This window comes from Oncorhynchus mykiss, chromosome 3 (assembly GCF_013265735.2).
Source record: "Oncorhynchus mykiss isolate Arlee chromosome 3, USDA_OmykA_1.1, whole genome shotgun sequence".
Taxonomy (NCBI): domain Eukaryota; kingdom Metazoa; phylum Chordata; class Actinopteri; order Salmoniformes; family Salmonidae; genus Oncorhynchus; species Oncorhynchus mykiss.
In genome coordinates, this window is record NC_048567.1 from 18,897,583 (window position 1) to 18,915,426 (window position 17,844).

General features: G+C 42.2%; 1 protein-coding gene across 3 annotated transcripts in view; it reads right to left on the reverse strand.

Moving 5' to 3' along the window:
• LOC110511207 (oxidation resistance protein 1) overlaps nucleotides 1-17,844 on the reverse strand; it is a 197,274-nt gene that overhangs the window by 70,704 nt on the left and 108,726 nt on the right. The window contains exon 1 of one of the 3 annotated variants that reach the window (XM_021592221.2): nucleotides 4,525-4,891. The exons of the other annotated variants lie outside the window; for them this stretch is intronic. Coding sequence (XP_021447896.1) covers nucleotides 4,525-4,657 — 133 coding nt within the window. The 5' untranslated portion in view covers nucleotides 4,658-4,891. Of the gene's footprint in view, nucleotides 1-4,524; nucleotides 4,892-17,844 lie in introns of those variants that run through there. 3 annotated transcript variants of the gene reach the window in all.

Sequence of the window (17,844 nt, forward strand, 5' to 3'; positions counted from 1 at the left end):
TCAAAAAGCATTTCTCTACAGCTGGCCATGCTTTCCTCCTGGCTACCACAACCCTGGCCAACAGCTCCGCACCCCCCGCAGCTATTTGCCCAAGCCTCCCCAGCTTCTCCTTCACCCAAATTCAGATAGCAGATGTTAGAGCTGCAAAACCTGGACCCGTACAAATCAGCTGGGCTCGACAACCTGGACCCTCTCTTTTTAAAATTATCCGCGGCCATTGTTGCAACCGCTATTACCAGTCTGTTCAACCTCTCGTATCGTCCGAGATCCCTAAAGATTGGAAAGCTGCCACGGTCATCCCCCTCTTCAAAGGGGGTGACACTCTAGACCCAAACTGTTATAGGCCTCGATCCATCCTGCCCTGCCTTTCTAAAGTCTTCGAAAGCCAAGTTAACAAACAGATCACTGACCATTTCGAATCCCACCGTACCTTCTCCGCTGTGCAATCCGGTTTCCGAGCTGGCCACGGGTGCACCTCAGTCACGCTCAAGGTGCTAAACGATATCATAACCGCCATCGATAAAAGACAGTACTGTGCAGCCGTCTTCATCGACCTGGCCAAGGCTTTCGACTCTGTCAATCACTGTATTCTTATCGGCAGACTCAACAGCCTTGATTTCTCAAATGACTACCTCGTCTGGTTCACCAACTACTTTTCAGTGTGTCAAGTTCAGTGTGTCAAATCGGAGGGCCTGTTGTCCGGACCTCTGGCAGTCTCTATGGGGGTACCACAGGGTTCAATTCTCGGGCCAACTCTTTTCTCTGTATATATCAACAATGTTGCTCTTGCTGCAAGTGATTCCCTGATCCACCTCTACGCAGACGACACCATTCTGTATACATCTGGCCCTTCTTTGGACACTGTGATAAAAAACCTCCATATGAGCTTCAATGCCATACAACACTCGTACCGTGGCCTCCAACTGCTTTTAAACACTAGTAAAACTAAATGCATGCTTTTCAACCGTTCGCTGCCCGCACCCGCCCGCCCGACTTCCATCACTCCTCTGGACGGTTCTGACTTAGAATATGTGGACAACTACAAATACCTAGCAGTCTGTCTAGACTGTAAACTCTCCTTCCAGACTCATATTAAACATCTCCAATCCAAAATAAAATCTTGAATCGGCTTCCTATTTCGCAACAAAGCCTCCTTTACTCATGCCGCCAAACATACCCTCGTAAAACTGACTATCCTACCGATCCTTGACTTCGGCGATGTCATTTACAAAATAGCCTCCAACACTCTACTCAGAAAACTGTCACAGTGTCATCCGTTTTGTCACCAAAGCCCCTTATACCACCCACCACTGCAACCTGTATGCTCTAGTCGGCTGGCCCTCGCTACCTATTCGTCGCCAGACCCACTGGCTCCAGGTCATCTATAAGTCTATGCTAGGTAAAGCGCCGCCTTATCTCAGCTCACTGGTCACGATAACAACACCCACCCGTAGCATGCGCTCCAGCAGGTATATCTCACTGGTCATCCCCAAAGCCAACACCTCTTTGGCCGCCTTTCCTTCCAGTTATCTGCTGCCAATGATTGGAACGACTTGCAAAAATCGCTGAAGCTGGAGACTTATATTTCCCTCATTAACTTTAAACATCAGCTAACCGATTGCTGCAGCTGTACATAGCCCATCAAATCAACCTACCTCATCCCCATATTGTTTTTATTTACTTTTCTGCTCTTTTGCACACCAGTATTTCTACTTGCACATCATCATCTGCACATTTATCACTCCAGTGTTAATTCGCTAAATTGTAATTACTTCGCTACTATGACCTACTTATTGTCTTACCTCCTCATGCCATTGACACACACTGTATATAGACTTTCTTTTTTTCTATTGTGTTATTGACTGTACGCTTGTTTATTCCATGTGTAACTCTGTGTTGTTGTTTGTGTCGCACTGCTTTGCTTTATCTTGGCCAGGTCGCAGTTGTAAATGAGAACTTGTTCTCAACTGGCCTACCTGGTTAAATAAAGGTGATTTGAAAAATAAAAAATTTAACTCACTAAAGCACACTTTGGCACAACATATTGAAATGCATTGGGTTGTTGCTCAGGCTCATGGGTAGTCTGGGTAAACAGTGAACACGTCTTTCAATTATGGTTGAGAAGACATTGAGAAGATGTTGGATGTGAGTGTTGCTTAATCAAACAGTCCCAGCAGATATTAAGAGGAGGGTCGGTTAGACATTGACCTCCTAACCAGGCTGCAGTTGCTGTCCTGTCAGTTAGGCATTAACTCAACAAAAAATAATACTAGAAACAAGTAATGCTGCCACTGAATCCTGGTCAGAAATCAATGGGATCCCTTTTAACATGCCTGGTCAGATAGATGCAGCGCTGCAAATGTTGCTTTTAATTGTTGTGAAGGTGTCTACTGTTGGTATCTAGGTAACAGAGAGATCTAATGGACAGAAGTGTCCAACAATAATATCTTAATATAATATTACTGGATGAATTTGTTCCCCTGTTTATGTTCTTCTAGTGACCCAACCTTCCCTTTGATGCTATTTGATGTACAGTACATCCACAACATCATACAGCATCATACAGCATCACGTTGTTTTAAATGGACTGCCGGTGAATCTGAAAGGAATGTATGTTAGCTCCATTTGGGCATACTAAACATGTTGAATTGTAGCTAGTCGATATCAGTAAGTAGCCAATACAAACACTGTGCTGTAGCCTAAAGCACTGCTGCACATGATGACATTATGACCTAGTTGTTGTTTACAATGAAAGGTCAAAGGTTGTTACGCCTGTTTACATCAAAGCATCATTGCCCTTCGACGACATTCAATCACACTTATAAAGCATCTGTACGTTTATTTCATTAACGATCATTGAATTAATCACTGCTTGTTGGGTTATTGTGAGGACACACTGGGGCCAAACCAGTGACGCATTACGAATCTTCAATCGGATTAGCTATCTGTACATGCCTAACCAGCGAGGCTCAAAATAAATATGGAAATTGAATATGGAAATATTTTTGCCCTAAATGCGTTTCAATGTGAGTTGCTATTGTTAATGAAGTTATTTTCCTCCATCCAAATAAATCCCTTATGAGACCTATACTCCAAGATAGATGAAATCAAAAACCAATATGATATAGGCCTATGTAAGGTTCTGTATTTATTTTCTTAGTCAACCTTGTGTTCTGTTTCTTTGTGTTCTTGAACGTAGCCCTGTCTAACATTTTTGTTCATTGATCATTTGACACCTTTTTCTCCCTGAATATTCACTACAGCCTAACAACTCTTCTCCACAAAGACAGACACCATCCATCACCATCACAGTATATCAAAATGAAACGTTCCACACAATTGGTTGTAAAAAAAAAAATCCACCATTATGAAAAAGACATTCAATTAGGTGAAGGCCTATTCCAGACCTGGGTTCAAATACTATTTGAAATCCTGCCCAAAACTTTAGCTGTGCTTGACAGAGTTTGCCTGTAGCTTTAGAACCATAAGAAAACGACCCTGTCCTCGCCCACCTGGCACTCCAGGCAAGCTAAAATAAACGCTCAAAGTGTTTGAAAGATTTCAAATAGTATTATAAACACTGGTGTAGTACAGCTGAGACGCTAGAAGTCTGTGTATTGTAGATGAGAAAAAGTGGGCTCTGTAAAAGTCAGCAGGATAATAGTTTGGTCTAATTAGGACCGAGATTAATAAGATGCATGCTCTGCTGCCCACTGTGCCTTCCCGGGAAACCAAACGCCACTGAGGTCAGTTCATTAAGAGTCTCTCTAGTTCTCCCTAGAGCAGACAGTGTGTGTGTCTGTATGTGTATGACTTTGTGTGTGTGTGTGGCTGCAGGCCATGGCCCTACTAAGAGGAGAGAGGCAGGTAGTCAGGCCTGAGAAGAGCCCCTCGGTAGCCTTCTGTCCCGTCTGTGATGAATGAGCAGGCTAGGCCCCTTACATGAACTGGTGTGTAAAGTCAAGAAAGCATTGGCCCACTGACGAGGGAACTGCTCAGAGCTGTGTGTGTGTGTGTGTGTTAAACTGGTCAATTCATGGTATGCATTACCACAGGCTTAAAGATTGTCATTGTTCACAACAGAACTGGTGTAACTGAGTGCAGAATAGTGTCCACTGCCTGAATTGGAGATGTGTATCACAACAACACTGTCTCTTAAAACTAACCTTCAATCAAAGCACACAATCCTTAGTTTTTCAGGTGAAGTTAAAAGGTAATTCAGATCTGTATTAAGGTATTTGTAAGCCATAGCATTCGAAATAATGCATTCGGGTATATTGAATTGGTGTATATTGCAGACTGTGCCTTTAAGAAGCCTGCGCAGGGAAATGTGTAAACTCCACTGTCCAACCCGTGACTGTGTTGCAACTTCTTCACCTTATGCCAACGCTACTGAAAATGTACTGTAGGTTGTTAAAATTAAATAAAAAAGAAACACTGACTGACTTTATCTAAGGTAGTCTGAACTCTGAAACATTACACATGATACATTGAACAAGTTCGGCTCCAAGTCTATACTCACACCTGTGTTAATGTTGGTAATGTTGTCGTGCACACGTCCAGAGTGTTCTGCGGAAGAGCCATCGGAATTCCCCCGAGTCGAGGCAGGCCAGATTCTATTCGACAGCGCGACCCTGACAGACAGAATGTAGTCCATACTGTGCAACTCGTACGAATATCACAACATGGATGGTTGCACCTTAGTTATCACTAACAGCCGTTTAAAAATAAGCCATTTCTGATATCACTGTCATAACTCAATCGCGATAAGATCTAGATAAAACTCTTTAAAAAAGTGTAATGCAGTGAAACCAGCACACTTCAGCAGACGCAGAAATAGGAACTGAAACAACTTGTTCTTCCCTGATGACGTACCTGTCTGGCGTCAAGCAGTGCCCCGCACTCACTGCAGTCAATGGATAGATATTACTGATTTGTATTTTAACCTTTATTTAACTAGGCAAGTCAGTTAAGAACAAAGTCTTATTTACAATGACGGCCTACCGGGAAACAGTGGGTTGACTGCCTTGTTCAGGGGCAGAACGACAGATGTTTACCTTGTCAACTCGAGGATTCGATGTTCAAACCTTTCGGATACTAGTCCAATGCTCTAACCACTAGACTACCTGCCGCCCCAATGATGAACAATTTTATTACAAAGTTGTGAAAAATACAAGATCATAAAGCGCATTATGTAGCTACAACATCCGACCTAAGCAATTAATACATGTTTATTGCTATACATTGTTATAGGGCATTGTTATATTGTTTATTTTCTCATATTTAGCCTATGCCTTGGCCTAGAGGTGGTAAGTCCATTATGAAGATGGTTATTTAGGTCTTATAAATTAGTGACTGTCTCCCTAAATGAGAGGTCTGAACCTTTATGTCATGGTGTGTACTCACCCTGGAGGGCTTCTGTTTCACCCCTATCTGTCTGTTTCCCCTCAATTGCTGCCACTTGCACTTCTTTACTTAAAGATGACATGCATGACAATCATGGGAACTGAACAAATCTCACTCTCATCTTAATAACATTGTATTCAATTGAGGTAAGCACATAGCCAGGCAGCCACTCCACTTAAAATAAGTGTCCCACCATACAGCATAAGGCCAGGGACTCATACTATTACTGCGGCATATAAGTGTCTCTTCAGACACCAAGGGAAGAAGATATGGCATTTGGAATGGGTCAATGTGTGTGGAACAGTGAAAAACCCAACAGACAAGGTGTAATAATTGGGGAGCAGAATTAGAAACTGGAAACAGCCCAATGCATTATTCATCAGCAGAGATATGGTAAGAAATGAAAGAGAGAAAGACAAATTAGTTTTTAAAACCCTGAACTGGAAATAAAGTCATGTAAACTAATGAATCGATACAATGACCGCGTTCTCCAAGGTAAGACATATGTTGTGCTCCATCTGCTGGTTACAATGAAAAGTGCAGCCTGGTTTATAAATCACCTATTATTTTTAGAGGCGCATGGATGGGTGACAGATTAACTCTAAATTGTGACAAAGCAATAGGTCAACATGGGCACATCCAGAGCCATATAAACAGAGTCAGGCAGAGTCTGGCCCCTCTCAAGGTTTCCTCCTATTACTAAGGAAGTGTTTTGGTACTTAACAACAAGTTATAAAGCATTGTAAATGCAGGCTTTTGGTAAAGTGTAAGAGATTGCCGAGGGTTGCCGAGATTAAGTAAACTGTTACCATTGATTTGTAACAGTACCACAGAGTAAATTTGGCTTCCTCTCTGTCTGGCCCCGTTTCATAAACACAGAAATTATTTGACAGACTGATTGATGAACTCTCAATCAATAACACTGGTAAAGTTCCTAGTTCCAAGGTGAACGTGATGATGGATGAGGCTGCCTACAGTATGAGCTCTTAGTTGAGGGATTACAACTTGCTTTCTGCTCCATAGTGATCTTGAACAGCATCCCCTGTCTGGGCCCCTGGGACGCTTGGCCCGGGGCAGTGTTGTTGTGATGGGTTTGGGACAGACCACCACCTGGGGCTTGTTGCTCTGTAATATATAGCTACTAAAGCTGTAAAGCTGCCCAGAGCAGTCATCAAATAATCTGTTACTTCCACACACAGAGGGGGATTGGGTTTCCTCCCTGAGCTCTGTCTATTGCAGCCCAATAGGGGAAGAATTAGATACACTCTCACCATACCATCTAGCTCTGCTCCAGGGCATTAGTGTGCATTCCTCCTCTAGTTAGTGGACGAATGCGCACCAACGACCTGGACCATAGCTACGTACCATCCAGAAGACCGACTGAACTGTAACACAGTCTGCTTATTCAGCCCTGTTGAGTTTTCCCACCTGACTACTCTAAAGGCTGTGTAATTAAGCTACTGTGTAAGTTGAGTAGTTTATGAAACATCCAGAGGCATTAAATAAAATGAGCCTTATTGAGTGAAGAGATTAAAGTCTTGTTCGGTTTCAAACAACATTAAGTTTGGGTGTTTAATGTGTCTCTCCTTTCACATTAACGACATTAAGGAGGTTTGTATCTGATTAAACAAGTCTTCTACTGCCATTGTATCCATTCTAATGGGACCTTAGAGTTTATTCTAACTTCTGTAATTTGGTTATTAGCTCAGCATATTAACAACTGTTATACATTATATAAATGTATCGAAATTGTAAGAATCTCTAGTTAAGAGGACCAGCTAAGGTTTGTATTAGGTAACTATTATTAGGTAACTACTTGTCTCTCTGGTCCTAAGCAATCTCTTCATTACCAAGCACAACACAACTTGTTGTACAGGGATCCATGCACAGAGGACCTAGTGTTACCAGCTGCCTCTGTAAGCCCTAGCCTAGCAGGCTGTGTGTGTGTGTGTGTGTGTGTGTGTGTGTGTGTGTGTGTGTGTGTGTGTGTGTGTGTGTGTGTGTGTGTGTGTTTGTGTGTGTGTGTATGAGTGAGAGAGGCTTTGTCATCGTCAGAGATTGGTGCTGAGACTGGGCAGAGTGTTCATCTCACCAGTTTCCAGTGAGAGCCAGGTAGGCTGGCTGTATAATCCCCAGAAGAGGAAGGATTTCATTATGAAACAACAAACAACAAGCCCACAGGCAGCTCCCCCGTCAACCGTCTGGTTACATAACCTGTTCACAACACATTGTGAAGACACATACACAGATGCACACACACAAACATCTGTGAATTTCTCAACAACATAAAACAACATGTAAAAAACAGAACAAGAAAATCACTCATGCAATACAATGCACCTGCTGGCAAACACAAACAACCCACGTTTCATTGTGTAATAATTAAGAGAGAGGGGGATTGAGGTTCTGTACCGTACGCATATGGACTGAAATAAGTGTTTATAATTTGTTAGAATATGAATAGAGAGTGCTTGGAAATGAAAATGACATTTCTGTGTGTTCCATACACCGTGTTCCATACAACTGTCTTTGGGTCTTAGAAAAGCACTATATACATACAGTTGAAGTCAGAAGTTTACATACACCTCAGCAAAATACATTTAGACTCAGTTTTTCACAATTCCTGACATTTAATCAGAGTAAAAATTCCCTGTTTTAGGTCAGTTAGGATCACCACTTTATTTTAAGAATGTGAAATGTCAGAATAATAGTAGAGAAAATTATTTATTTCAACTTGTACTTCTTTCATCACATTCCCAGTGGGTCAGAAGTTTACATACACTCAATTAGTATTTGATTGGCATTGCCTTTAAAATTGTTTAACTTGGGTCAAATGTTTTGGGTAGCCTTCCACAAGCTTCCCTCAATAAGTTGTGTGAATTTTGGCAAATTCCCCCTGACAGAGCTGGTGTAACTGAGTCAGGTTTCTAGGCCTCCTTTCTCGCACACACTTTTTCAGTTCTGCCCACTAATTTTCTATGGGATTGAGGTCAGAGCTTTGTGATGGCCACTCCAATACCTTAACTTTGTTGTCCTTAAGCTATTTTGCCACAACTTTGGAAGTATGCTTGGGGTCATTCGCCATTTGGAAGAACCATTTGTGACCAAGCTTTAACTTAACTGTCCTGAGATGTTGCATCAATATATCCAAAGATTTGCACCAGTCCCTATTGCTTCAAAGCACCCCCACAACATGATGCTACCACCCACGTGCTTCATGGTGTTCTTCGGCTTGCAAGCATCCCCCTTTTTCCTCCAAACATAATGATGGTCATTATGGCCAAACAGTTCTATTTTTGTTTCATCAGACCAGAGGACATTTCTCCAAAAAGTACGATCTTTGTCCCCCATGTGCAGTTGCAAACCGTAGTCTGTTTTTTTATGGTGGGTTTGGAGCAGTGGCTTCTTCATTGCTAAGCGGCCTTTCAGGTTATGTCGATATAGGACTCGTTTTACTGTGGATATAGATACTTTTGTACCTGTTTCCTCCAGCATCTTCACGTGGTCTTGTGCTGTTGTTCTGGGATTGATTTGCACGTTTTGCACCAAAGTACGTTCATCTCTTGGAGACAGAACGTGTCTCTTTCCTGAGTGGTATGATGGCTGCGCGGTCCCATGGTGTTCATACTTGCGTACTATTGTTTGTACAGATGAAGGTGGTACCTTCAGGTGTTTGGAAATTGCTCCCAAGGATGAATCAGACTTGTGGAGGTCTACCATTTTTTTTCTGAGGTCTCGGCTGATTTCTTTTGATTTTCCCATGATGTCAAGCAAAGAGGCACTGAGTTTGAAGGTAGGCCTTGAAATACATCCACAGGTACACCTCCAATTGACTCAAACGATGTCAATTAGCCGATTAGAAGCTTCTAAAGCCATGACATCATTTTCTGGAATTTTCCAAGCTGTTTAAAGGCACAGTCAACTTAGTGTATGTAAACTTCTGACCCACTGGAATTGTGATACAGTGAATTATAAGTGAAGTAATCTGTCTGTAAACAATTGTTGGAAAAATTACTTGTTGTCATTGTCAAGTCTTGACCATAGAAAGCCTGTATTTTCTTTGGTAGAGTAGGTCAGGGCGTGACTAGGGTTTTTAGTCTAGTCTATTATTTCTATGTGGGGTTCTTTGTTTAATTTTCTATGTTGGTGTTTGTGTATGATTCCCAATTAGAGGCAGCTGGTAATCGTTGTCTCTAATTGGGGATCATACTTAAGTAGCATTTTTTCCACCTGTGGGTTATGGGATATTGTTTATGTTTAGTTGCCTGTTAGCACTGCATTGTCGTCATGGTTCGTTTATTCTTTATTGTTTTGTTTTACTCTCTAATAAATAATGTGGAACTCTACATACGCTGTGCCTTGGTCCGTCTACACTAACGATCATGACAGTCATGCGCAAAGTAGATGTCCCAACCGACTTGCCAAAACTATAGCTTGTTAACAAGAAATTTGTGGAGTGGACCGCAAAAGGAGTTTTCATGACTCCAACCTAAGTGTATGTAAACTTCCGACTTCAACTGTATCTATTATTACAATAGCATAACAGAGGGAGGCCAGTAAAAAGAGTGTTAGTACTAGGATGATGTGAGAGAGACAAAGACTGTTTACTGTGGTTAGCACTAGGATGATGTGAGAGAGACAAAGACTGTTTACTGTGGTTAGCACTAGGATGATGTGAGAGAGACAAAGACTGTTTACTGTAGTTAGCACTAGGATGATGTGAGAGAGACAAAAACTGTTTACTGTAGTTAGCACTAGGATGATGTGAGAGAGACAAAGACTGTTTACTGTAGTTAGCACTAGGATGATGTCAGAGAGACAAAGACTGTTTACTGTAGTTAGCACTAGGATGATGTCAGAGAGACAAAGACTGTTTACTGTAGTTAGCACTAGGATGATGTCAGAGAGACAAAGACTGTTTACTGTAGTTAGCACTAGGATGATGTGAGAGAGACAAAGACTGTTTACTGTAGTTAGCACTAGGATGATGTGAGAGAGACAAAGACTGTTTACTGTAGTTAGCACTAGGAGTCTCTCAGAGAGACAGACGGGTCTTCACAATGGCTGCAATCACAGGTGGAACCGGGCCTGTCACACAACACCTCCTTCTCTCGGGTAAATCTCTTCATTGGGAAAGTATATCTTTCTCTCCAGCCCCTCAAAGCTGTCAACAACAGCATCACAACAGATTATTCTGTTTCTCAGAAAGCGGTGCCGAATATTCATGAAGCTATGAATCCATGTTGTGCAAAATGTCTGTTAGGAATGTGACAACGCCAAATTGAATCATGTGGAGCAACTGGCTGTCTGTATACATCACATACGGGAACTTATATAACCATCATTAATGTCACTTAGTCATTCAAATGGCACTTTATTCCCTACAGGGCACATAGTGCTCAGGTCAAAAGTAGTGCACTATATAGGGAATAGGGTGAAATTTGGAATGCACACCTTAATAACTGCCATTACTAACAGTTGGTTTAAAACAAGCTGTCCTCACTTGAAAGTCTGCTTTCAGTCCTTTGTCTTTTCTCATACAAAATGGAGTTCTAATGCTCTCCTATAACAAGAGCTTTTTTAGGACCAAAGCAAAGCTTGGTTGTGACTCAGCCACAGCCACCGCCAGCCCGCCACACTCATTCCATCCGTTGCCTTGCTTCCTCTTTTTCCCTCTGTTGTGATAGATCACTGCATTGTGAGAGCTAGAGCCATCTTTCACCAGTGACTATAAACCCCAGTCCCCCTGTCCCCGGCTCATGGTCATCCATCTATTCTCCTGTGGCCGTGGGTGTCTGTACTGTGGTTGTCTCAGGCTCCACTGGGATGCTGGGTGGCACCAGGAATAATGACCAGGGGTGCACAGTGACCATCAGCTCTCCCTCTCTTGTTGTCTCATTATGATATGATGAGAGGAGGAGAGGAAGAGAGGAGAGGGGATGTGGAAAGTAGAGGTGGAGAAGAATAGAGGAGAAGGAGAGGAGAGGAGGAGGGGAAAGAGGATAGGAAAAGAAGAGGGGGGTGATGAGAGATGGAGAGGAGAGGGGGAAAGAGGATAGGAGAAGGACAGGGGAAGATGAGAGGTGGAGAGGAGCGGAGAGGAGGAGAAGGAGAGGGGAAGATGAGAGGTGGAGAGGAGAATTGTCTGTGAGAAAAATTTCATTTCAGGAGGTAAAGATGAACATCAGAGATGCACCACTGCTCTCGTCACGCAGGCAATTTATTAAAACAAAGTCTAGCCCCACTATAACGCTGACAGCTCCACAGGCGGAGACAGGGAGTGGGAAGAGACAGGGAGTGGGAAGAGACAGTGAGTGGGAAGAGACCGTGGGGGAAGAGACAGGGGGAGGGAAGAGACAGGGAGTGGGAAGAGACAGGGGGGGGGGGGGGGGGGGGGGGGGCAGTAGGGGAGAGACAGGGAGAGGGAAGAGACAGGGGGGGATACAGGGGGGGGACATCTCAGTGAAATGAATAAAATCAATAATATTTTATGTTACCTCCATTGAACTCTGCGGCTGGAATTAATTGGTTTCTCTTTAAGTCAGACACACTCATATATTTCATCATTATCTTAAACAGACTCCCAAGAATCATAATGCCAAAATGGACGACAACTGCTGCTCTTCTTCCTCCCTCTCCTCCCCCGTCATCTGGAGTATATGGACAGCTGACTGATACAGTATGTGCATCACAAATGGCACAATATTCTCTATATCCCTATGGGAACTGGTCAAAAGTAGTGCATTATATAGTGAATACAGTAGAATGACATTTGGGACACAGTGGCAACTTGGATTTAAGAAGGCATCACCCAGTCTATTTGGACACATCACCCAGTCTATTTGGACACATCACCCAGCCTGTCCCGCCCATCAAATTGACAAACATGACAAAGGGTCTGTACTCAATCCATCTATCTTAAAACACTTTTGACACTCTCTATCCATCACTATGATATCACTGCTTCCATCCACAACACAGGGCCTAAATTGGATGAGCTGAGAGTTGTTGAGTTGTTGCTATTGCCATTATATTCGCTACTGTCACGGCTGTTGGTGGAAGAAGGTGAGGACCAAGGTGCAGCGTGGTACGTGTTAATAATTCATTTATTAGCAACTGAACACTAAATACGAAAATGACAAAAAGAATAACCGAAACAGTTCTGTCTGGTACAGATACGAAACAGAAAACAACTACCCACAAAACCCATGTGGTTTTCTGTTTCGTATCTGTAACAGACAGAACTGCTCGGTGCCAGCGTCCCGCATTTGTCGGGTGGAACGGGGGGGGGGTACGGTCACTCCCTGGCCATAGAGAGGCTTTGTATTCTCTATTTTGGTTAGGCCAGGCTGTGACTAGGGTGGGCAATCTATGTTCTTTTTTCAATGTTTTTGTATTTCTTTGTTTTTGGCCGGTATGGTTCTCAATCAGGGACAGCTGTCTGTCATTGTCTCTGGTTGAGAACCATACTTAGGTAGTTCTTGCCCACATGGGTTTTGAACTGTTTTGGTTGTTCTCTTTGTTGTTTTGTTATTCAGTGTTCTGTTCTATTAAATAATGATGAACATGTACCACGCTGCACCTTGGTCCTCACCTTCTTCCACCAACACCCGTTAGAGCTACAATATAGTCAGATAGCGATAGAGACTATTATCATGTAGGCTGAGACCTCTATCACATTTCTTTGGGACAGTAGAACTGATTGAAAGAGTCCAAGCGAACATGAAACACTATAGTGTATAGTCTATACTCTGATGCAGCACCAAAGAGAATGTTCTGGGCCGACACACTAACATTCAACGAGATGTAATGAATGCACTGTCCACTGACCCATGTTGTGTAGACTGCATACTGCACTGTTAGCTAAATCTTGTCCCACAGCTATATTCTTCCCCTTGGATAAACCAGTACATGGTCAACCCGGGCCCCTGGATTGTAATACAATACAAAGTCTAATTAGAATAAGGAGAGGGGAGTAACAGGAGGGGGGTTGAGATGGTGGATCGCAACAGTGGCGTGTATTCATGGATGCCAAGGGAAGCCAAGCTTCCCCCAAAAGTGACAAATAAAAAAAATATTATAAAATAATGTATATTTTTCATCTCTGTGTTTCATAGTTTTCCTTCAGTTTGCAAGAGGCTGTATCTCACCGGAGAAAGCATCCAAACAAGCGAAACAGCGCCCCTCTGTCTCTGTATGTGTAGGCAAATTTATCCGATGCCATCTGGTCAAAAGGAGTTTGACATTGTTGCAGACCGTAACATTGAATGAAAGGCAAGCCAACAAGCATTTTTGGCTTCCCTTGATACATTTTTAAAATAAAATAATAGCCAATCAGCGTTGAGCTAAACTGAGTAAGCTCAACTGTGAATGGTCCTGGTGTACCAAAAAAAAGTGTCAAGGGAAGCCAGTTTGTATTTGGCTTCACACCAATCACATCACATTGAGAGCAAAATGTAATTGACAGAAACAACTTGAATTGCTGCATCTCATTGTGTTGTTGTCCTCTAGTGGCTAGCTACAGTGGCTAGTCAAAATGTATCCTTTGCTAAATTAGCCATGGCTAGAGATAGGGATTTGGACTTGTGGTTTTACTTAATTCTCCGTACTGGCCAATGATTATAACAGTGATTCTGATGCAACCATAAATTCATACATTATTGCATCAGAGGATGGAAGTTCAATAGGCAGCTAGATGTAGAAGGCTAATGTTAACTAGCTAACGTTGCCCATGAAAGGAAGTTAGGGTAGCAAACAAACAACACAAAATCAAAGCGTGTATTGTATGAGAGTCATAGACCGTTTTGTCAACATGAAAGAGAGAAGGATGGCATTGAGGTTTTAATAAGTTCTTTCCACTTGTAAGTGTACACACACACACACACACACACACACACACACACACACACACACACACACACACACACACACACACACACACACACACACACACACACACACACACACACACAATGCATAGGTGATTTGATGATGTTGAAGTTGAAATGGGGCTGGAATAGTGGAGGCAGCTCCTACTTAGGAGTATATTTCACAGTCGCAAGACAGTTAACTAACAGGTTATAGAGCAAACAACACAATTATCACAACACATAGATTGTAATAGATTGTTTTTTTTCTGGCTTGGCTTCCCCAGTGATTTTACCCACGCATCGTTACTGGATCATAATTAATCACATGCAGCTAAAAGGGGTGTTCACATTTCAAGGACTGCAAGGCTACTGTTGGACCTGGCCCTTCCCCATGCCTCGGCCGAGGAGCTGCCTGCACACTAAACTCTGACAAGACACTTCCTAAGAGATCTGGTCAATAACAGGGGTCTAATCTAGTGCTAATCACCTACTTAGAGGAATCAATCAACATACTCCTGTTATGGGTCTGTATTATGGGAAACATGGACGGACAGTTTCTCCATTGAGGAAGCGTTTTAGTCTAGGACTAGACTTAATCTGTGTCTGGGAAACCCGCACAGAAAAAATGACGTGTGTGCCGTAGCCAGCTCCTATGGCTAAATAAATGTGTAAATAACCTTAAAGATTGTATGAATGGCAACATTTTGTATGCTCCTTAATGGCATCAGGCTTACAAGTGCTATTCTGAAACTAATTAATATAACACTGAATATGCAAGAAGTAAGCAAACATTTAATGGGTAACAATAAATACAACTCTTACCGAGTTGATCCTGCTGCATCAACGCATGTGTGTAAAACACAAACACAGGACGGTGAAATATAGCTGTTTCAATGTAATGGGATTCTGTAAATTCATGAGAAAAACGAAAACAAATATCAACAGTTATTTGGAGAGGCAGGTCTTATTTCCCCCTGATGTAAAATGAATCAATAGGCTAGTAGTGGCACTTCCTGTACACACACACACACACACACACACACACACACACACACACACACACACACACACACACACACACACCAGGAAAAACGGCTTACTCTTCATTTGAGCTGTATATAATCAATCCCTGGCATGGGACGGCAGGCTGGCTGGCTGCAGACTTACTTCTCCAAACTAAGTGTGGAAACAGTGGCGCGGTGGCATTTATAAATTGAACGCAGATTGGCGGAGAGGAGACGAGGGCTGCAGAGAGACTTCACGTCAACGTAATTACACCACTGGAACAAAGGCAGATATTTTACAGTACACTGCAGTAAATTCAGCTCCCCACTGCTGAATTGACCACAAGAGAAAATAAAATGTTTTTCATTGCTGGGTAAAGTTGAAACTCTCCCATGGCCATTGTTATGAATCCCATTGCCACTGTCATTGAGCTATAGTTCTGTCCAAAATGGCACCCTATTCCCTAGAGTGCACTACTTTGGGCCCTATGTGCTGTCATGACTTGGCCTGTGGGTAAGGTTTATGACCCCCCCCCCCCATAAATACCTTTCTCCCTTCCCTCTCTCTTGACTCTACAGAGGGACTCTTGAATAGCCTTTGTTAAACAGAGATTGTGGGAACATCAGAAGGTGGGGGGAAATGAACCATATTTTGGTAATCCAACCAGTTGAACATATGTGTTGGTACTTAATTAATGAATATGATGTCAGTTCGGTTGTCATCTGAGACATTCTCATCAATGATAGGATGACATAAACGGTACAGTGGAAAGTCTACACATTATAGTTATCAGATTAATGTTGAATTGTTGTGCAATTTAAATGTTTGAATATTAAATTATTTGGGAGGGGATGAAATGTGATTTTAGCTTCTAAAATGTGGGAATTGGGTATTCATGAGTGAATTAGGCCCGACTCAGTGGCCCGCCCACGTGAAGAGACATTGTTTATAAACTATGAAACACGCTTTCCTCTCCCTTCCTATATAAAGCCTTGACGACAATATAACTTCCTGTTCCAGGTACATTAGTATGATGATCCAATGTCAGAAGGGTTCAGATAATAACTACAGAACGAAGCAAACCTCAGCGTGAGCTTTGGTTGCTAATGGTATGAACTTTGCACTCTTATTCACTACAGAAGTGATGCCTCCTAGCTGTTGAGTTAGCAGCGGCCACTGTAAACGTGGGCTAGGACAGGACGAACAGAGGACAGGAAGATCTCTGTTGGCCAACACGACCAGCATCTACGACCAACCTACCGAAGCGCAGCTCAGAGTAAATATTTATTGCATTTTCCTTTTCCAAATGGGCGGTAATTTAGAATGCATAAGATTCTGTATTTACGATAGAGTAGTTGCCTACGGCCCAATAAAGACATCGCTTCTCCCTTTGTTCTTCAGTCTTCCCGCTCTTTCACTCAAACCCAACCCACTTTCTTTGTGTAACCAGCTGTCATATCTGTTCCGTCCGCTAGGGACGTTTTCCTTTATGACATAATTTGTAATCAATGTATGATTCATTCTGTGTATATGTAATTATGTGTGATTAGTTAGGTATTTAGTAAATAAATAATTAAACCCAATTTTGTATTGCTGATTCAACTTGTTAGCCAGGGTTCGTGAAGATAACCAAGAATTTACAACTTTCAAATGAGACTGAAATAAGGTGACGATTAATATTGACTGCTATTGATGTAAAATATTACTAGGTCTTTAAGAGTTTATTCGGAAGATAACAGCTCTATAAATATTATTTCGTGGTGCCCCGACTTTCTAGTTAATTACATTTACATGATTAGCTCAATCAGGTAATATTAATTACAGAGAAAGGATTTTATAGAATACATTTTATAGAATACATATCATATCACAATCCGGCATAGCCAAAAACACGACAGTGCCCAGGTTACAAGTAGTGCACTAAAATGAGAATAGGGTGCCATTGGGACGCAGTGATTTAACCTCTCTATGACAAGGGCTTGAATCTACCTGAGAGTTATTGATTCATATAACAGACCATTGAGGATAAAATACTCTATTGCTGTCCTTCGTATTGTTAGTGATACTGAGTCTTAACAATAGTCCCTAACGGAATCATGTAGATGGAATACACAACAATTAACATGGGATAGATTTGGAAGCTACCCATGCCCCAAAGAACATCTGCACGATATTTGTTGTGGTGCTATTTAGTATAGTGTCATATCATAGGCCAATGACATTGAGATTAAAATGAGGAGGGGTGTTAGTGTCAGACCAGAGGTGTGTGTGCGTGCATGCATGCGTGCGCAAGTGGGACACACAAATCCCAACATGGAGATTGATTATCTGGCTAACCATGCTTTATAGTAGCTCCAGTTAAAAGTATTATTGTATCTCTCTCAAGCTGTAAATAGCAGGAATTCCTCCACACCCACCCTTTAATCTGGGGTAACATTGAAAAGAGACACAGCAACCAGTATGCCACATTATCAAAGCCTTGTCTTGTGTTGGTCTGGACTGATGTTGGTCTTTGGTCTGTGCTCGATACTAACCATAATTCAGTCAAACATCTCCTCTACAC